The 17,484-nt window shown below is 46.7% G+C and overlaps 3 protein-coding genes across 7 annotated transcripts; all 3 read right to left on the bottom strand.

Annotated features, from left to right (window-relative positions):
• Positions 1–120: 120 nt before the first annotated feature.
• Positions 121–9,727, bottom strand: Dnapol-alpha73 (DNA polymerase alpha subunit B). 2 transcript variants are annotated; one of them, XM_077419004.1, is made up of 7 exons: positions 9,565–9,727; positions 8,743–8,968; positions 8,562–8,616; positions 2,394–2,497; positions 1,232–2,011; positions 856–1,071; positions 121–665 (listed from the first exon to the last, which is right to left on the bottom strand). In XM_077419004.1, the coding sequence occupies exons 1-7, from the start codon at positions 9,641–9,643 to the stop codon at positions 350–352; spliced, it is 1,776 nt and encodes a 591-aa protein (XP_077275130.1). In that variant the 5' UTR covers positions 9,644–9,727; the 3' UTR covers positions 121–349. The 2 variants fall into 2 exon arrangements, with proteins under 2 accessions (XP_077275130.1, XP_077275131.1); XM_077419005.1 differs by lacking the exons at positions 8,562–8,616; positions 8,743–8,968; positions 9,565–9,727 and adding an exon at positions 5,119–5,335.
• Positions 9,728–10,027: 300 nt separating this feature from the next.
• Dppiii (dipeptidyl peptidase 3) lies at positions 10,028–14,270 on the bottom strand. 3 transcript variants are annotated; one of them, XM_077419001.1, is made up of 4 exons: positions 13,856–14,270; positions 12,788–13,085; positions 10,873–12,643; positions 10,028–10,774 (listed from the first exon to the last, which is right to left on the bottom strand). In XM_077419001.1, the coding sequence occupies exons 2-4, from the start codon at positions 13,061–13,063 to the stop codon at positions 10,617–10,619; spliced, it is 2,205 nt and encodes a 734-aa protein (XP_077275127.1). In that variant the 5' UTR covers positions 13,064–13,085; positions 13,856–14,270; the 3' UTR covers positions 10,028–10,616. The 3 variants fall into 3 exon arrangements, with proteins under 3 accessions (XP_077275127.1, XP_077275129.1, XP_077275128.1); XM_077419003.1 differs by lacking the exon at positions 13,856–14,270 and adding an exon at positions 13,302–13,443; XM_077419002.1 differs by lacking the exon at positions 13,856–14,270 and adding an exon at positions 13,176–13,311.
• Positions 14,271–14,664: 394 nt separating this feature from the next.
• On the bottom strand, positions 14,665–16,820 carry LOC143904380 (uncharacterized). Of its 2 annotated transcripts, none has more exons than XM_077419023.1 (4): positions 16,548–16,820; positions 15,604–15,858; positions 15,309–15,509; positions 14,665–15,201 (listed from the first exon to the last, which is right to left on the bottom strand). In XM_077419023.1, the coding sequence occupies exons 1-4, from the start codon at positions 16,616–16,618 to the stop codon at positions 14,976–14,978; spliced, it is 753 nt and encodes a 250-aa protein (XP_077275149.1). In that variant the 5' UTR covers positions 16,619–16,820; the 3' UTR covers positions 14,665–14,975. The 2 variants fall into 2 exon arrangements, with proteins under 2 accessions (XP_077275149.1, XP_077275150.1); XM_077419024.1 differs by having other exon boundaries at positions 15,309–15,494; positions 16,548–16,818.
• Between the last annotated feature and the right edge of the window lie 664 nt (positions 16,821–17,484).

Consider the following 17,484-nt stretch of genomic DNA (forward strand, 5'->3'; position numbering starts at 1 on the left):
AGATATCAAAGCGGAGAAAAAAAAGGAAGCGGAAAAATTAAGAAAGACACGGGTGACAGACTTGTACAGCAATCCGTGTGAAATACTCGACTGTTCGATGACTATAAAGTTACACAAGTATTTCTCAGATAATTAAGCATCCTTTTTAATTGACAACTTAAGGATTCGACGCAACAATAGTTTAAAATTTAACCGAAAAACTTTAATAGAAAAGTAATCTTGAATTTTCTTTCAAGTTTTTAAGAATATAACTATTTGTTTCTTAAAAAGGTGCGAGACCACTGTCACGTCGAATATCCTACAACACACGTTCGTTCAAAATATTGTTTTCGGGCATACTTAAAAGCTATCAGACTCTGGCGATCTCGCACGAGATATTATTGGAACTCCATTTGCCGCCGAGGGTCGGTTTCACTCTCAGCCTCGCGTAAGCGTGCTTGTGCGCGCGCTCCGGATTCAGAATCATGCACTCGTTGATCACTTTGCAGTAACACCGCATGTCGGACGGTAAAATCAACAAGTGCGGCTGCTGGTCAAAAAAGGCGTATTTCTCCCACAACTCCGTGTCCACGTTCAGATCCTCGGACGGAGGATACACGGGGTAAAAACACGTTTGAGCGAGCACGTGATCAGCCAGGCGACTAAGTCTATCACCTGACACATTGCTGAAAACATTGATCAGTTTATCGTTTATCGTTTATCTTATAACGATAAAAGACGCGTAAAAATTTTTGTAGACGAAATATGTAACCACGTCATATTACGCGTGTGATTAGGATATTGTTGAATGAAAAAGAATCTATCAATTTTTCCTATTAACTCCCGAGATCGTTGCAAACTCGAGGGCATACTTACGATATTTCTTCTTTCCCGATATGTTTGATAACGTCGACCGACGTGATCCCGATCTTCAAGCCCGCGACATCCAACGTACAAGGATCCGGCATCAGCTTTAAGTTGGAGTAATTTTGTAACAACTTCCGATTGAAAACTCCGTATCGAGGGGTTGGAAATATAGGTTCGTGATGTGCGTCGCGATTAGAAGCTACCAGCACGATTTGCGTGCTCTTCCTGTAACGTCACGCGTAACAATTCGTTATTAACGGAGAGACGAAACCAATTTTTTTATCTCAACGCGTATCGATCCACGTGTATAACGACGAAAAGAGAAGCGGCATTCATTGTTTTCAAACGCTTTGAATCGAAGAATTCGAGACACTTTGTACATTACCGCGTCGATTCCACTATTCTCGTGAGAATCTTCTCGAACAGTTCCTGATGCGTATCCGTAACGAGATTGTCCTGTATTTCGGGATGCGTGTATTCGAGGAAAGGCCCGATCAGTATCAAGACCTGCGGTTCGTCCGACGCGACCTTCTCCATCAAATCCCACAATGGCTGGTAATGCACGTTGTTGGACGCGGTGAACGGACCCGCCGCGATCAAGATATCGACTCTCGATTCGATTCGCGGCGTCGACGCGAGCGGCGCGTACGATTTCGCGAATATCTCCTTCACGTATAACGCGTCGCCTATCGGATTCACGGCCTCGACTGCCACGATCTGACCGGAGAATACCGAGTACCGTTTCAGATCGCGAAAGTCCAGCTCGATCGCGTCGGCCGCCGAGGCGCCCTTGCCCCTCGCGCTACCCTCCAGCGTCACCGTGCTCGCGGATTCTTTCTTCAGGTTGACGCGACCGAACGTCCGAAAGTTGGTCTGATTCACGCTCCGTACGTTCTTCACGTAACGCAGCTCGGTGTTACCGGTCGCCGCCGTCGACCACGTCTTTAACAGTCTGCCGCCCAAACTCTGGCATACGAACGTGAGAAGGTGTCCTTGTTTCGACAGGATCTCGTACATGTACCTCGCGTCGCTAGGGACATGCGGTTCGTCGGATTTCGTAACTTGGACATCGTAATCGCTCGTCCTCTTCCAAGACGCGACGGTCTCGCCGATGGAAAGCAAGATCTTCCCCTTGTCCGTTACGTTACGATGACTCGGCGCGCTACTACACACGACAAAATATATTGCAGAGGCGTTTGCGACAAGCGTTTGAAAAATCTTTATCTGTGTCCATATACATTGAAATATTTAATTTGAGATATATTAGATGTATATTACGACTATCGTGTTGCAATTTCAAATTTTTTTTAAACAATACAAAAATTTCGAGCGTAAGCGCATACTCTACGAACTCTCTGTCGATCTCTTCGGCTCTTCAGAGCATCATTATACTTAACGCGCAAGTGAATCTAATATATCCCATGAAAAGTTTAATCTTGAAGTTGGGAATTTTGAACTAGGGACTTGAACCGCTAAAAACGCACGGGCTAAAAAAAGCCCGTTTTAATTAATTTAAAAAAAATTAAAAAATTAAAAAATTTGCTTACGAACTCTCGACGCAGCTTGCCGATGTAAACGCGTATTCCGCAACTCTCGCTTTACCGGCTCGTGCATCCGCATCGATTTCTACCTCGGGACTCGTTCGCGGGGGCTACGAGGAAAAAGAAAACAGCCGCGTTACCCATCATCTTTTGATTGTGCACGAACGTGCGCGAATCCACGTCAACCGGTGATTGACGTGTACGCACACAACTGCGATCCTTTAATCAAAGGATTCACCTCGAAACCGCCTTATATCCGAACCTGTTCAAAAGTGAAGATTATTTGTATCGCAAAACTAAGAGAGAGAGAGAGAGAGAGAGAGAGAGAGAGAGAGAGAGAGAGAGAGAGAGAGAGAGAGAGAGAGAGAGAGAGAGAGAGAGAGAGAAGCCTCGCAATATATAATCCGTGGTTTTTCGGAAGACGGTTCAGAAGCAAACTCTTGAATTATTCGCACGAGATCGCGATGATCCCACCTTTTCCAAATACAATATAAAAAAAAAAACATAAAATGCTGAATATATAAATCGAAATCAAACGGTCTTCGTTTTACAAACCACGAAAATCGAATCACCGCATGTTACAAATCGTCCGAAGCCGAGCTTACCATCTTAATATTAATCTGTTGAAGCAATATTTGTGCTACGTCTCTACTTATTTCCGCTCTTGTTTAAGTATTTAAGTTACGTTACGTATATATTTTTGCATTCTTTTTCTGAAATTTCTAGTAGACGTAGCAGCGCGGTCTCGCCTCACCTTTTGCGCATAAATCTGTATTATATTTGCACATCATACTCGTTCATTCTGGTAAATTATCGCTACCATCTGGTATACATGTATACATTGCACGCGGTAAATGACTGTTATTAAAATGATAACTATTATTAACGTTTTCACAGAGAAAACCGCATACATTCTTATATATGTGTATATACATATATATATATATATATAAACGAGTAGTGTGTACAAGTGTAATTTCGCGTAAATTCCACGGCGAAACATATCGATATATATGTAGTATACAGACAACGACCTATCCCGGAGGTATGCGCGCACATTCGAGGGGCTCCCGACTTCCGATACCGATACCGAGACAGATTGCCGTAGACGAGTATGTATCTAGTCACGAAATATGATGGAACACGCGCACCACATCCACACTCGTCTATGGAATTATTCTCTTTCTCCGTCTCCGGGCGTAATTATACTAATTATTCGCTTTGCTTTGCTTCGCTTCGAGAGCCGCTGTAACAGTGACAATCTTGTCGCTCGGACCTCGTCGCGAGATCTCCTTGTCGAAGGTACCCTAATTTATCTAAATCGGTCATAGGGATCCTCCTCCAATGTGCAGGAATAGAGTAGAGTAGAGTAGAATAGGCTCTCCTCGGGAAGGTAACGCTGCTTCGCGAAAAGGAGAGGGGAGAGAGAGAGAGGAATCCTCCGATTTCGACGATCGCTCCGAAACGATGGCTGCTCGAACGTGCTTAATGAGTGTGGATCTAGTCACAACTTTATCGACCGTGCACTAGACCGCCACTCATTCGGCAAATCCGAAAAGAATCCTCGCGTGGGTCTCCCTTTTCCGCATTTTCTTCGAAACAGAGAGAAACCGGCCGATCGCGCTCAAGTGCCGCGAACGCGAACGCTCGTCGCGCGCGCACGCGAATAATACGAGGGAGAAACGGCGGGAACGACGTTGCCCGCCGTTGTACAGAGGTTAACTGCGATTAACCTGACCGCTCTTAACGTCTGCCTTGTATCGCGCGACGTTTCAATGTCCGACGCGGTCCGACCTCCGATCTGTCCCGATCCTCTCCGCGTTCCACGATCGGAGTGATCGGATTCGCTCGGTTTTCGCGGCGCATGCGGTTCACGCCACGAGTACGCTCCTTCGCACGTGACACGTTCCCTCTCGCTCTACTTCCCTACCGTCTTCTTTTTTTTCTCTTCTCCAGTTCTCCTCCCGCCTCCCGTTGCCGTCGCCGTCGGATGCACGCAGGTCTGTTCTTCGTAGCTACGCCACGTTATACTTTCCGCACTCAAAATAAAGCAGGTATCTCTATAATTGGACGTCCGCGTCGCGTCGGAGAGAGAGAGAGAGAGAGAGAAAGAAGGAAGAAAGAGCACAAAAAGCTCGGCTACAAAGGAACGAACCTGATGACGAAACGTTCGAGAACTTTCAACAAAACGAACTTTTTCGGCGAGAAAACGCGTCGATTTTCTGGCGGAATGTAAACGATATCCGGGAATTAAAAGAATCCGAGCTGCTGCTCCGTCATTTTTAGAGAGGTAAAAAGAAAAAAGATACTTTGCATTTTAAATATTTCTTCAAATAACGAAGAGACGCACGCTCTTGCGTCCACACGCTTTCACGTACATACCCCTCTATATTATCACATTTCGCAGAAGAGAGAGAGCGAATCGGTCTTCAAAAGCCAAACACGTCCGTTCGACTTGTGTTTTCCCGATTTGACTTCTATTGACACGTCGCAATGATAAGTTAACGGAAAACACATCGTTGTAACGCTCGAGCGTCTACGAGAGCAATCCGGATTCTCAACTAATATTGACCGACCAACGTCGACGAGTAAACAGCGACGTTGACGAACAGACATTCGAAACGTTGAGTCACGATAAAAGCGGAAAAGACACCTCGCGTTCGATACAAGTAAATTTCACAGATATTCCTATGTCTTACGTGGGAAATGAACGATGTAACATTAGACGTACTATAGGTACCAGCGCGTACTCGTCGAGTATACTTGGTCCGAAAGATATTACGGTGAGCATTCGCGCGCGGAATTTTATCAGGTCTTTATCAGATCCAAAGGCAATAGGGAACGAAGCTTCACCGTCCTCTTCGTAGTCTTCGTGCCTCGTACCTTCGATATCCAACTCGTAAGAACTTGCGAGAACTTTTCGTTCTCAACTAGCTATTAATCTATCGACATTTACGCACGAAAGAGAAAAAAATTGCACCCTACAACAGGTCCACTGGTCCACGATACTCGGCAAACAAATCCACAGCGACTACTCGCGGGAAGAAAAGGACCGTTCTCTACGTCACCGACACTGTAATGTAAATCTCACCGCCTGAGTCACGCCGCGCCGGTCACGCGGGCGGCGCGAAGAGAAGCAAAGACGAAAGAAACGCGCCCGACACGCCGCGACGGACCGAGGGAAGAGATCGGAACGGTCGTCGTTCAATTGTGCTTAATTGACGGAGAGACACCATCGGTCAAACGCGATATCGCTAGGCGCGAGCCGCGCGAGTTATTCGCGTTGCGCTTATCGGCGAAAACGCACATCTCCCGTTTCTCGACGATTTCAGAGCGGACGAGAGCCGGCGCGGCGGCGGAGAAAAACTCGGCGGCAAAAAATGTCGCCGCATCAGGGAAGAATCAAAGAACAGGCCGGGGAAACTGTCTTTCTTTTTTTCATACGCTTCAGTAAATTTGGAATTTATGTGCTAAAAGCGAGAAGACGAAGAGAACGCGTATCAGTAAAATATCCGTAAAAATATAAATAACGATCGAGCAAAAGATGGATCGATGGATCGCGACGCGCGCGACAAGCGACAAGTTGTACAATCCCGGCGTTAGGAGATTCGCGTCGAAAATTTTTATAATATTCAAATTTCGGCACCGCGTAAAAGGAGACGAAAGCCACCGAAGAACATCGGAAATTATCGCGCATTCGATATCGGCCGCAGCGAGCACCAAACGCGTTGATTCGTGACCTTTAACGCTGGTCGAGTTTTGAATCTCCACTCCTCCCACTCAATACCGATTGACGGATAATTAAAGAGAACTCGTATTCCCGTGCAACGGACTCTTTTCAATCGTCCGACTCGCTATCTCTCCGCAACCCGCAACCCGCGATCGATCTCCCGTCGAATCCAATCTTACGAAATCAATATCGAGTAAAATGGTTAAATGGAAGAATCGCGAGGAGAGGGAGAGGTTCGTTCATTCCGCGCTCCTACGCGGATGCGGAAAGTATAACGCGGCACCCGCGGCACGTTCCAGACTCACCAAGCACCGTCGTTATCTCGTCGGTCGTTGGCGCAACAGGTTGCAGCGGCGAGGCGAGTGCGCGCGGCGCGAATCAACAGAGTTCGTCCGTGTCCGTTGCCGAAGCCAACGCCGCAACGCCGGCCAACGGTCGTCGCACTCAAGTCCGCGCGCCGACGCGGCGGCGGCGCGGCGTCCCGTCCCCTGATCCTCTCTCTCGCGAGAGTCACGAATGCGCATGCGCGCGCGCGTCCACACTCCACGGGCGATCGCGACGATCAACTCGCAACTCGCGAGACGAAAAGCGAGGACCGAATTTCTCCTCCGCGAGTCCCACCACTGGACGCGGGAGAAGCCAAACGCATCGGCGGGATCGCTCGCCGCGCGTCGCGGTCGCACTCGCGAACCTCGTTACGGTCGGCTCGAGCCGAAACCGAACCGTCATGGCCGCCGATGTTACCGCTTCTCTCCCGTGTTCCTCCCGCACCACACCGCAACGTAATCGAGATGATCGCGATCGCGCGATCAAGCCTCTCGGAAGCGGGCCGTCGCGTCGCGTCGCGTCGCGTCGTCGCGGGCGGGTTTTCCCGCGCGATCGCGAGCCGATTGGGGATGGGGATTGGGGTTGCGCGAAAGGTGCGATGCGATCCCACGGCTAGCAATCTCACTCGCGAGTCGCGAGCGCGCGGACGCGCTTGTCAGACGCCGATGGGCCGATGGCGGCGCGAGGCGTCGTCACGTCGCGTTGCCGTTACAGTTACCGACGCCATCGAGAAATACCGAGCCACACCGGTAACCGAGCGTAACGCGACTGCGAGCCGCGAGTCGCGCGCACCGACCAGCGCCAACCGAGCCGCGAGCGTGGGCCGTAAATCGCGCGAGAATAATGACTTTCTCTATCCGCGTATTCGCGGCAACGAGGCGCGCGTAAATGCGAGAGCGCGCGGCGCGAGCGACGAACCGACGGCGACGCGCCGGAGTCCTTGAAAACTGAAATCGTGCCCTTCGAAAGAGATCTGTTCGGCTCGCCGAGGCGGCCGAGGAGACGGGAGGGGGAGGGAGAAGGAGAAAGAGGAAGAATCTTCCCCCCCCTCACTCTCTCTCTCTCTCTCTCTCTCGCCGCTGGAACAGCGCGTTCCTCATATTCTCGTTCCGCCAATGGAAACGGTTGCCCGGCCTGCCGGCCCGATCTCTCCCCTCGCCCCTCCCACGGGAGATCCTTCGTAAAGAGAGCCGAACAGGCGCGGAGGAGGAGGTAAGGTGGGAATCTACCTGGGCGATTTTTGTGGCGGGAATTACGGTGCCTCCACGCGGAATCCTGTAACGATGCCGTTTCCTCCTCTTCTTTTTCGGTATCTTCGATATACGAGTTTCGAAAATTCCCCCATCCCCCTCGCTCCTTCGATTTAGCGATAAAAGAAAGCGCAACGCAACATCGAGACGCGTATTTACGAACGAGAGCAAGATTCATCGTGAACGGTGAAAGACAATGTTGGCGGAACGGCGTAAATTTCAAATTTCAGATAGCTCAAGTAGACCCTGCTGAAACGATGCCAATGCCAATGCCAATTCTCGAACGGAGCTCCTTTCAGACGGGAAAAAGGAATTTTCCCAAAGTTTTTCAAAAGGAAATAGGATCGTGTTCCCGCGGACGTTCCGGCACTCATCTCGGATAGATTTACGACCTTTACGACTGCTGCAAATGATTATTGAAAATTATTGAAACAATTCCATTGCCTACAATAACGATTCCTAAGAAATCCTTGCCGGACTAACGTTCTTTGAACAAGTATTGTGTTTCTCTCAGATACTAAAATAACTTAAATATATTCTGCCAACATTGTCTTGCGTCCGTTGTTCATTTACTTTTGAATTGTAGATTAAAAAACTATAAAAACATTAAATTATAATTATAAATTCGCCACAACCACGTATACGTTTTTGGAAAATACTCTTCAATTTTCAATATTAACTTGAAGAAACAAATTCGAATAATCGTTGTAATTTACGTACACATGGGTGAGCGGACATCGACTATATGCATACGTTGCGTGTCTTGCTTCTCAGATATATAGTCTAATAATTTAACGCATCGCGCGAAAATATATTGCTATCTTTTGTATGACAAAATTATAACGCGGGAAGCGATTGTAAACTCACCTTTGACGGTCCACTTTCGGCACAGCCGTACATGCTAAGTACGTCGTCGTTTTCACTGTAATGTTCGCATGTAAGGTGCTATATATACCTGTGCGTGTGCGTGCGCGCAACAGCCTCAAATTATCAATCGTACTCTTCATCCACGCGTTGGAACATTGACCATTTTTATGTTAAAGGATACCCAACTTGGTTCGCCGTCGAGCGTTTTTCCTTTGTGCTTGGTTCTTGCTTGGCACGACCTTCCACGGTCGAGTCGTGCGCGTTGTAATCCTTCAATACCGCGCGTTCCATCTTAACCAAGGTGTCAACGGTGGGGTCGATATCGGTGTTGTTGTTGACGCAGAAAGTGAGCCACAACTCCGTAAGCTTCTCCACGTCCACGTCGTAAGACTCGCAGAATTCAAAACCTACGTCGCACAAATATCGGTAAGAAAACTACGTCCGATAAAAGTGTCGAATTTGCTCGATTAAAATATATCAGGGAACACCGAACGTTTTCAACGTCGACGACATCCAACGTCCGACGTTCCGATTCGGCCCGGGTTTCGTCAACGTCGTCCAACGCGTCCGAAACTTTATCTAAAATTCTTTCCGTTTTTCTCCGCGGAAACAGAATTGTAGAGAATAAAGGACCAAAGTTAACCGTGTGCCGCTGATATAAAACCGACACATTTTAAATCCTTAAAATTTTCACTCCTAACGAATAATATACGTAGCTGAAGACGTCCGCAGTTTCAAAAGTGAGGTTAAACGAGAGAGAAATCAAGTAAAATCGGCACACGTTTTTCGCATCACCCATATCTTCTTATTAAAAAGAACCGTACGTTCGTTTCGTCACCCAAAGCTACGCTTCTATTTTCTAAACGATCTAAATTAAGTCTCGGACGAGTTTCGCGGTCCGGGCGGGAGTGATCGAGATCGACGAAATATAGTGATTCCGAAAATCCGAAGAAAGAACTTTCGATGGTTGCGAAATCGTGGAAAATCTTGAAAGAATACTCACACTTATCGAGGACGACATCGCTCTCGACTCTACAGCCTAAATCCTGAAACAGCCTCCGCAAAGACTCCCTTCTTTCCATCTCGAACGACGTCTTTGACAGTCTTCGCCTTCGCCAAACCGCTTGCCGCCAAAACTCGTCGCGGATTCAAACCATAGACGTACGTATGTACGTAGTCCATGCGGGACCCCGACTCGCGTGCGCACGCGAGACGCAATGGCCGAAACACAACTGTCGAGCGAGCGGTCAGTGATTCTTCAACGCGATTCGTTCTTACCTTTGGTTCTTCTCCGGATCCAAGCGTAAGAACCAATCACGATGAGCGCGCTCACGTTCGCTTCACCCGATGCAAAATAAATGAATATCGTATTTCACGCGCCGATTACGGATCACCACGTACGTATATTATTCAAAATAATAATAATAATAATAATAATAATAATAATACAGTTAGACTCTTACGAATACCTCCAACTTGTATTTATTAAGCAGTTGTATACTTTTATATAACGTACAGTAATCTTTGTATCTCGTGCAAGAGCCCGAAATAAATCCCAACATTCCCAACTTTAAATGCATCTTCTCGTACTCTCGTCTCAGACGTTTGGCTCTTGCGTCGCGCGATCCAAAGGACGGGTCGAAGGCGTCCACGATGCTCCGCTAGCTGATAAAATGATTTAAAAAAGGCATTTAACGGCAAATTATATATATAGCTATCCGTGCGCAAACTTTGGACAGGATGGACCAATTTAGCGACGAATGTCACGCTGGATCGGTATATGGATCGCGACGCGATGTACGATGCGCTCGCTGCAGCCGTACGACGATGCAACTTTAAAAAAGTTCAACCGTCACACTCCACACGTACACGTTCTACCTTGAAAGCGGGCACGTGTTCCTACTTCGTGTAAACTGTAAGAAATAAAACGTAAGAAAATAATATTTTCGCACGCGTAACGCACATCGGCCGTTCCAATAAAAATAACCGGACGCGAGATGGTTACGCGGAATTTTTAACGATTCGACCGTCGCGTCGGACAGGCAAATACTCGGATTAATTATCCGCCGACGCAAAATGACGTTTGTCTTTGTTCCAGAGTTCTATCAACGTTTGAGACACGTCCGAACTTGGAAATCTCTCGATCCACGATTGAATAAGCCCGGTGAACGACGACTCGTAATTCTTCAGTATCACGTTGTTGGGATCGAAACCTGAAAAAAATAGAAACGCGTATCAGATTTACGTCGCAAGGATGTATAAAAAGTAAGGAAAGCAAGGGGGGGAAAGACGGTATCGATTTGGCACGAACCATCGACGAATGTATTCGATTGAACGAAAATCTTCCTCGGTTCCTTGCGAGAGAGAATCACGTCTCTCCAACGAGCCCATGGATGCGGTCCGCTTTCCGGCACTTGGCTGTACTTGCCGTACATTTCTCTAGCCGACTCAACGTCTCCCGTACTCTTGTAAACTTGCAGCTTCAGGAGAAAATCACCGACGGCCTTTTTGCCGACCGTGAATATTTTGCTTCGATCGACGGTCATACGGAGGTTTTTCCCTTCCTCGGTCTCGACAACGTTGACCAAGTTCTGACCCGCCTCCAAGCATACTCGAAGCAAAACGTAACGCGCTTGAGAGTGAGCTTGGGACCACGTTCGCGTGGACGGCTGATACATCTCGAGAGCCTTGGCGAGACCGTTCCACAGCAGAGACAACCAGTTGACGTAGATTATATCCTCCGCTACTTGTCCCTCGTGACCGAACACGCTCAGCACCTCTTTCTCCAAGCTCAAGTAAAGACCGACCGCTTCTGCCCTGCACTCCTCGTACGTCGAACCCAGAGGACCGAATTTAGAATCGTAGGTCTCTCCCTTCAGAAAGAATTTGTCTATCTTATTCGCGGTAAGAGGATTTTTCACGTGGCCGCGGTCGAAGTTGTAGGTATCCGGCCCCGTCTGCTTGAACAATTTACCGGTACCGTGACCGAGAAGCTCGTGCAGACCAACTTGCACCTCGAAGCTAGCTATTCTATACTTGAGCATCAATTCCCGATCGACGTCCGACAGAAACGGAATCGCGCGAGTATCCTTCATATGCGCGGGTATAACGTTCCCCAACGATACATTTTTAAAGCCCTCGGACTGCCTGATCTCGTCGTAATTGGGAATATTGATTCCCGACGGGATACTGGAACCCGCGAACGTCAGAACGTCCAAAGAGGTAAAGTCCGGCCTCAAGAACGCGTCCTTCTCGAAATCTTTGTCCCACGGGAGCTTGGGGATAAATTCCTCGGCTTTGTCGACCAGCGTAGCGAATTTCTCGGACATCCGTCTGTTGACCATCGCCACGAAACCCTCGAATTCTCCTCGCTGACCCGCGGGGTCTCGATACGTCTCTACGAAGCCGATGTAGGTCTCGATGGACGGTCCTTTATCCTTTATCCATAGACGAGAACCGTTCTTGTGATCGTCCAAAGATCCCGTTCTGAAATGATCGATGTACTTGTCCAGCATATCTTTTTCAATCCGATTGGACGCGTACTCTTTAGCTCTCTCAAGGTTTTCCACAACGGGCACCATGAGTTTGTCGTAGTCTCCTCTCGTAATTTTGAATTTGGCATTTCCGTACGTTTCCTCGGGCAGGGTTATCTCAGGATCGTCCGACGTCTCCACCGACGCCAATTTGATCTCGTACACGGCGACGCTACCGTTACTCGCGGGATCTCCGTCGCGGCGCTCTACCGTCTTGAAGCACCTCGCGTTACAGGATTCCAATCCTTTGTGCAGCATGAACGCGTTCACTCTGTCCGCATCTTCTTCGGTACAATTCGCAGAGAAATAAGTCGTCACACCTTTCTCACCCAATCCCAACGACTTCGCGTTGCCGTCCAAGGAATACAAGGCGTTCGAAACGTTGTCCCATATATCTCGCATCTCTTTAGGATTATTCCTATAAGCCTCGGACGCTTTCACTATCGTCTCAAACGCACGTCGTGGAAAATTCGGGATAATTTTAGTATCGCCCATGGCCTTGTAGTTTCCCGCATTTGCAAATATCCCACAGCTGTAAACCAAGAAGGCCTGGAAAACGGAACAAATATATCGTACTTCGTCGTCGTATCGAACGCTCGCTTCGCGATCTTCTCGACGAGCGAAGGAAAAGACAAGATTCAAAAGAAAAAGAAGAACGCGTCGTACATACGCGAAGGAGAAACGTCCTCTTACCGTAAAGTCGTCCTCGGTGATACCGGCGCGCCCCGCGGCATCTTTCAAGTCGTCGATAGGTTCGGCGAGATAAATTTTATGCAACATGGCGAATATCAGTGGAGATTCCGGCGATGTCTGTATCAGTACTATCAATCCTCCGTTCCACGCGGCTTGGCTCAAGTAATGAGCGTACAACTTTTCCTTCCGCGTCAAAGATTCGAACGCGGCCTCGCATTCTAGCCCGACGACGGGTTGATCGTTCGGTAAGGTGTACAAAGTGATATCTACGCTCATCGCGGAATACAGCCGCCGTGTACTGAAATGCAAAATACATAAATATTAAAACATCCTTCCTCGTCGGTGACAACCGACAAACGTGCTCTCCGTACCCTCCGATTCTCCGTACCCTCCGATTCTCCGTAACGAGCAACGACTCTCAACGACGGTAACGTTATCGTTGCGTCGTCGTTGCCGGTTACACAGATGTATTACGCTACGTGGTAGAAAAGCTGTAACGATATAACGATGATACCGCGGCCGTCGGAAGAAGTAACGGATTACGGAAGTTAAAGCCACCGCTGATTCCACAAATGAAAAAAGTGTCTCTCAAACACCACGTTCGGCCATGCCCATGCCGAACTCGACGACCCGAGATTAAACTCGAACGCAACGGAACAACGCGAAAAAGGTGATCTTTCGTATCTCGTTCCATTTACGGCAAGGCGGTGCGAACGACAATCACAGAGAGCTTTCTCTCTTTCGTATATCTCGGACCAAATCGAGCGAGTTTCGACGTTGATGGAACGATCCGAACGACGCGAGCGCGAGACGTTACGCGGTACGAGAGGCGAGTTCCGTTCCACTCGCACGATTCGCGATTAACCCGAACGCAACGTCTACTACCGGCACTGGCTCACTGGCGGCACTACGCCGAAGGCGTCAAGGTCAAACGTCAACGTCAAGCGTCGATGACGCCGACGGTAGCAAAGTAGGATAGAATATATAAACTAGCGGCTCGACTCGGGTTTATTTTGAGTCGCAGATTTGCGCGAGAACGACGAAAAAACAGAATCGATTTGCGCTTACCAAACCAAACGAAGCAGCGATATACGAGCGAGGGAGGTCGCGGAAGAAAGACGGAAGACGTCTGAACTGGCTCTCGTCGTCTTATCTCTTATCTCGCCGCGAGATAATTTCTCGCAACGCTCGCCAATCTGGCCAATGGCTCATGGAAAGATAAGACAAGCTCGCTCGGCTCGTTATCGTAAACGCGTGCCTGTGCCTCGGCCTCGTCACTGCCCGTTGTGTGCGACTGGCCGTGACGCGTGACGCGTGACGCGTGTTGCTGTGGGCCTATGGGCCGCTTTTCAAACGCGCGTGCCGCGTGCCGCGTCTAGGTATTCATAAATCCAGTGATCCAGACTGTTCGAGATATAATCGCTTTATCTTTGTCATTTTTATCTCGTTATTCGTTAATTCGTTATTCATCCATCACTCGTGTGTGTATTCGCTATATCATCGTGATCCGTTGACGGCTGTTTGGGCGTTTAATTTTATCGTCTACCTGTTGCGCCACGTGCGTTCTAAGAAGAATCATTATTGTCGCAGACTCTGACCACAGTGACGACCACCGTGATATAAACGTTAATTATAAACAATAAGGGTCACGGTCACACTGGTCACAGAGGCGTGCGTTGCACGCGTGCACGTACGTGCCAGTGCATACGCACTACGCACCCCCATTCCCCTGGAGCGGTATTCACTATTCAGTGCTGTTCGGTCTTTAGTATTCCGTCCGGTATATATCACTTGGTTCGATGCTCGTATTTCTCGCTTGACGAAACGCAAGAAACAATTTATCGGATTCTGGATTGAAAATAAAAGGAATCTAAATATATCTTTTACATATGCGTGTATTTATTATTATCTATTATTATTATTATTAGATGTTTTTCACAGTTTGATACTTGTAATTCTTAGGCACCGAAGGAATCCTGTTACAACTTTGTATATTCGACGTACACAAGCGTCAATCGTATTCGCGTGTCGCGCATCTTTTATATATTTTTCTTTCTCCTAGACCCAAAGAAATATGTCTCCAACTTGTCGCCAACCCGAAACGGCCGAACAAAGCGAAAATGTTTAGATCGCGAATCAACTACTTTTTAATTTACTTTTAAAATATATTTAGAGACAGATCGAACGATTACTTGGTTCTTAAAGTGTCCAACGTGTCTTTAAAATTGTTTAATTTAAGATAAAGCCTCCGATTCTTACGTAATAAAAATTTGTATCGTTTTCTCATCTCGTTAATATATTTTTTAAATCTTAACCGTGCATTTACATTTTTGAAATCTTCTTTTCTCACCACTCCCGAGACAACTTTTCCTTGCTTTTCCATCGATCGTAAAGTACGACGATCTTCAGTTTTCCTGAAAAGAACGACGAAATAATATACCGCACGGCAGGTAAATAAATATGTATATTTATATATACTACTTTTTAGGATTTTTTTAAATAAAACATGGATCTATTATACCCTTTCTTTATTCGTTGATCAGCGGTAGAGCGCGACGCTGCTTCGTCGTCGAGAATTCTCTTAGTTTTTGGATCGTTGATTTTTATCGATGTATTTGATTCGTTAGCTCGCGATCCGTCGTCACTCGTTTCATTTTTAACGATACCACTTTGATATTCCGAACTGACGCGATTAACAACGTCAACGCTGAAAGTGCAACCGCTTAATTCGATACTTGATTAATTACGCAACATTGTTACACGATTCAATCGTTATACGCTCAATAGCAAATGGAAAATGGAAAATGTCGACGTACCTCTCGTCGTTGTTGTTTCCGACTGAAACATTTACAGGGTTGAACCTCGAAGAATCTTCAACGGATTCCAATTCTCGGCGCAAGTTGGTCGCGGGAACTGCGAAAGGTTTTAATAATCTTCGTGTTAAATTGGGATCTTCGTGGTTTCTATAATCCTCCGTTTTGAAACGCTCGCTACATACGCAGGCGTTACGGTATACCTTTTTTCCTATGGCTTCGTACCATTTTAATCTTAAATCTTCATTTTTTGGAAAACTGAAAAGTTTAACGTAACAAAAATTTACATTTTCCTTTCCTTTATCGTATATCTACTCCGTATTATTCCATATTATTCGCGTTTTCATAAGTTATAAATTTATATAAAATTATCCGTCTCCTCTCTTTTGCAGTTAAAATGGAAATTACGACTTTTTCAACTTGGCAACATATTTATTAATTTGACTATTGACTCAATTTAGACAATGTACTTTTCGTTTTGCGCACGTTGATTAATTTAGCAACGGTATAACCTCGAATACCAAAAACGTGAAAAGCGTTAACTTAAAATCATTAATTAAACGCAACATAAAAATACGAGTTTTTTAACAATTATTTCTTTCGTTTGTGTGACGAGCATTTATTTCGAGTATCAAAGATTGTATCACGCGTGATATACTTTTATTCTTTTGTCTCTCTCTCGCTCTCTCTGTTTCAATCAAATAAAAAAGGTATCTAGTGCGTTTTTATCCAATTAATAAACGAGATATATATATATATATCAATTGTTTCATGTTTTTGCCAAAGTGTGGCACTTACGATTAGCCTTAAACGTTCATTAAAAATAGTACATGTTTCAGTTGACACTCTTATTCTTTACTTTCGCTTATGCATTTACTAGTAATTAGTAAATTTTACGCTTTCGTCGTACATCTATAACGCGTTTAAAATCGTGCGTATGATATTACCTATGAAACGTCAAATCGAAATCTCGCCAAGTTCCCTTTTCGATTCCGCATACGCAACAAATTGCAACCATTTTTCATAGAGATACTTTTGTTATTATAGCTGCATTCTGAATTGTACATACACTCGCATCAGTATTACTAGCGTTATCAACGCTTCGTTATTTTGTCACGCGTCACGCGTGTCAGCTGAATATGTTTCTATGTTTGTCGTTTGTCTCTTTCCCGTACTTAACCCTCGCCCTCGGAGCTCGGGCCTCGGGCTCGGAGCGGATAGCGGATTTATGACGGTCGCACGTCGCGTCGTCGCGTCTCGCACCGCGCGCAGTGCTGCGCAGTGCGCACTGCTCGCACCACTGATTGGTCGGTCACGGAAAGGTTGCAACCAGTTGCAACACTTATGCTAGGTCTACAATGCGAGTCGTAAAGTGGTGAGTCGTAAGACGTGACCACGCACGGTCGATTATTCTCCTCAAATTCTTGTTGGGTTGCCGCTCGCTGTCTGAATCCAGCTTTAATTTTCCCAGCTAGCAAAAGCTTTCAAAAGACGTCCAAAAACCGTTTAAAAAACATCTAAAGGCTAATGGAGGATTCGCACTGCGTCCGATGTTCGACGTACGACGATCCGACATCCACGAACAGAATTTATTATTAGAGACAAAAATTTCCTATTGGATGTCGGATCGTCGTACGTCGAACGTCGGACGTGATCGGACGCAAGGTGAATCCTCCATAAAGGACTTGAAACGTTTCCAAGACCCAAGACGTCCCTTGGAAACTTTTGCTAGCTGGGTTTCGATGGATTTTCGAAACCCTGAATTGACAATGGTCGCGTTCAGCGGACCAAAGGCCTTCACACATAAAATTGCGTAAGAACGTAAGGGTTGGTTTATAATAGCCGTAACCGTTGATTTAAGCCGTAATCTTTAAGAAATTGACC

Source organism: Temnothorax americanus, unplaced genomic scaffold (assembly GCF_048541705.1).
Source record: "Temnothorax americanus isolate GAGA-0224 unplaced genomic scaffold, ASM4854170v1 Scaffold51, whole genome shotgun sequence".
In the NCBI taxonomy this organism is placed as follows: Eukaryota; Metazoa; Arthropoda; class Insecta; order Hymenoptera; family Formicidae; genus Temnothorax; species Temnothorax americanus.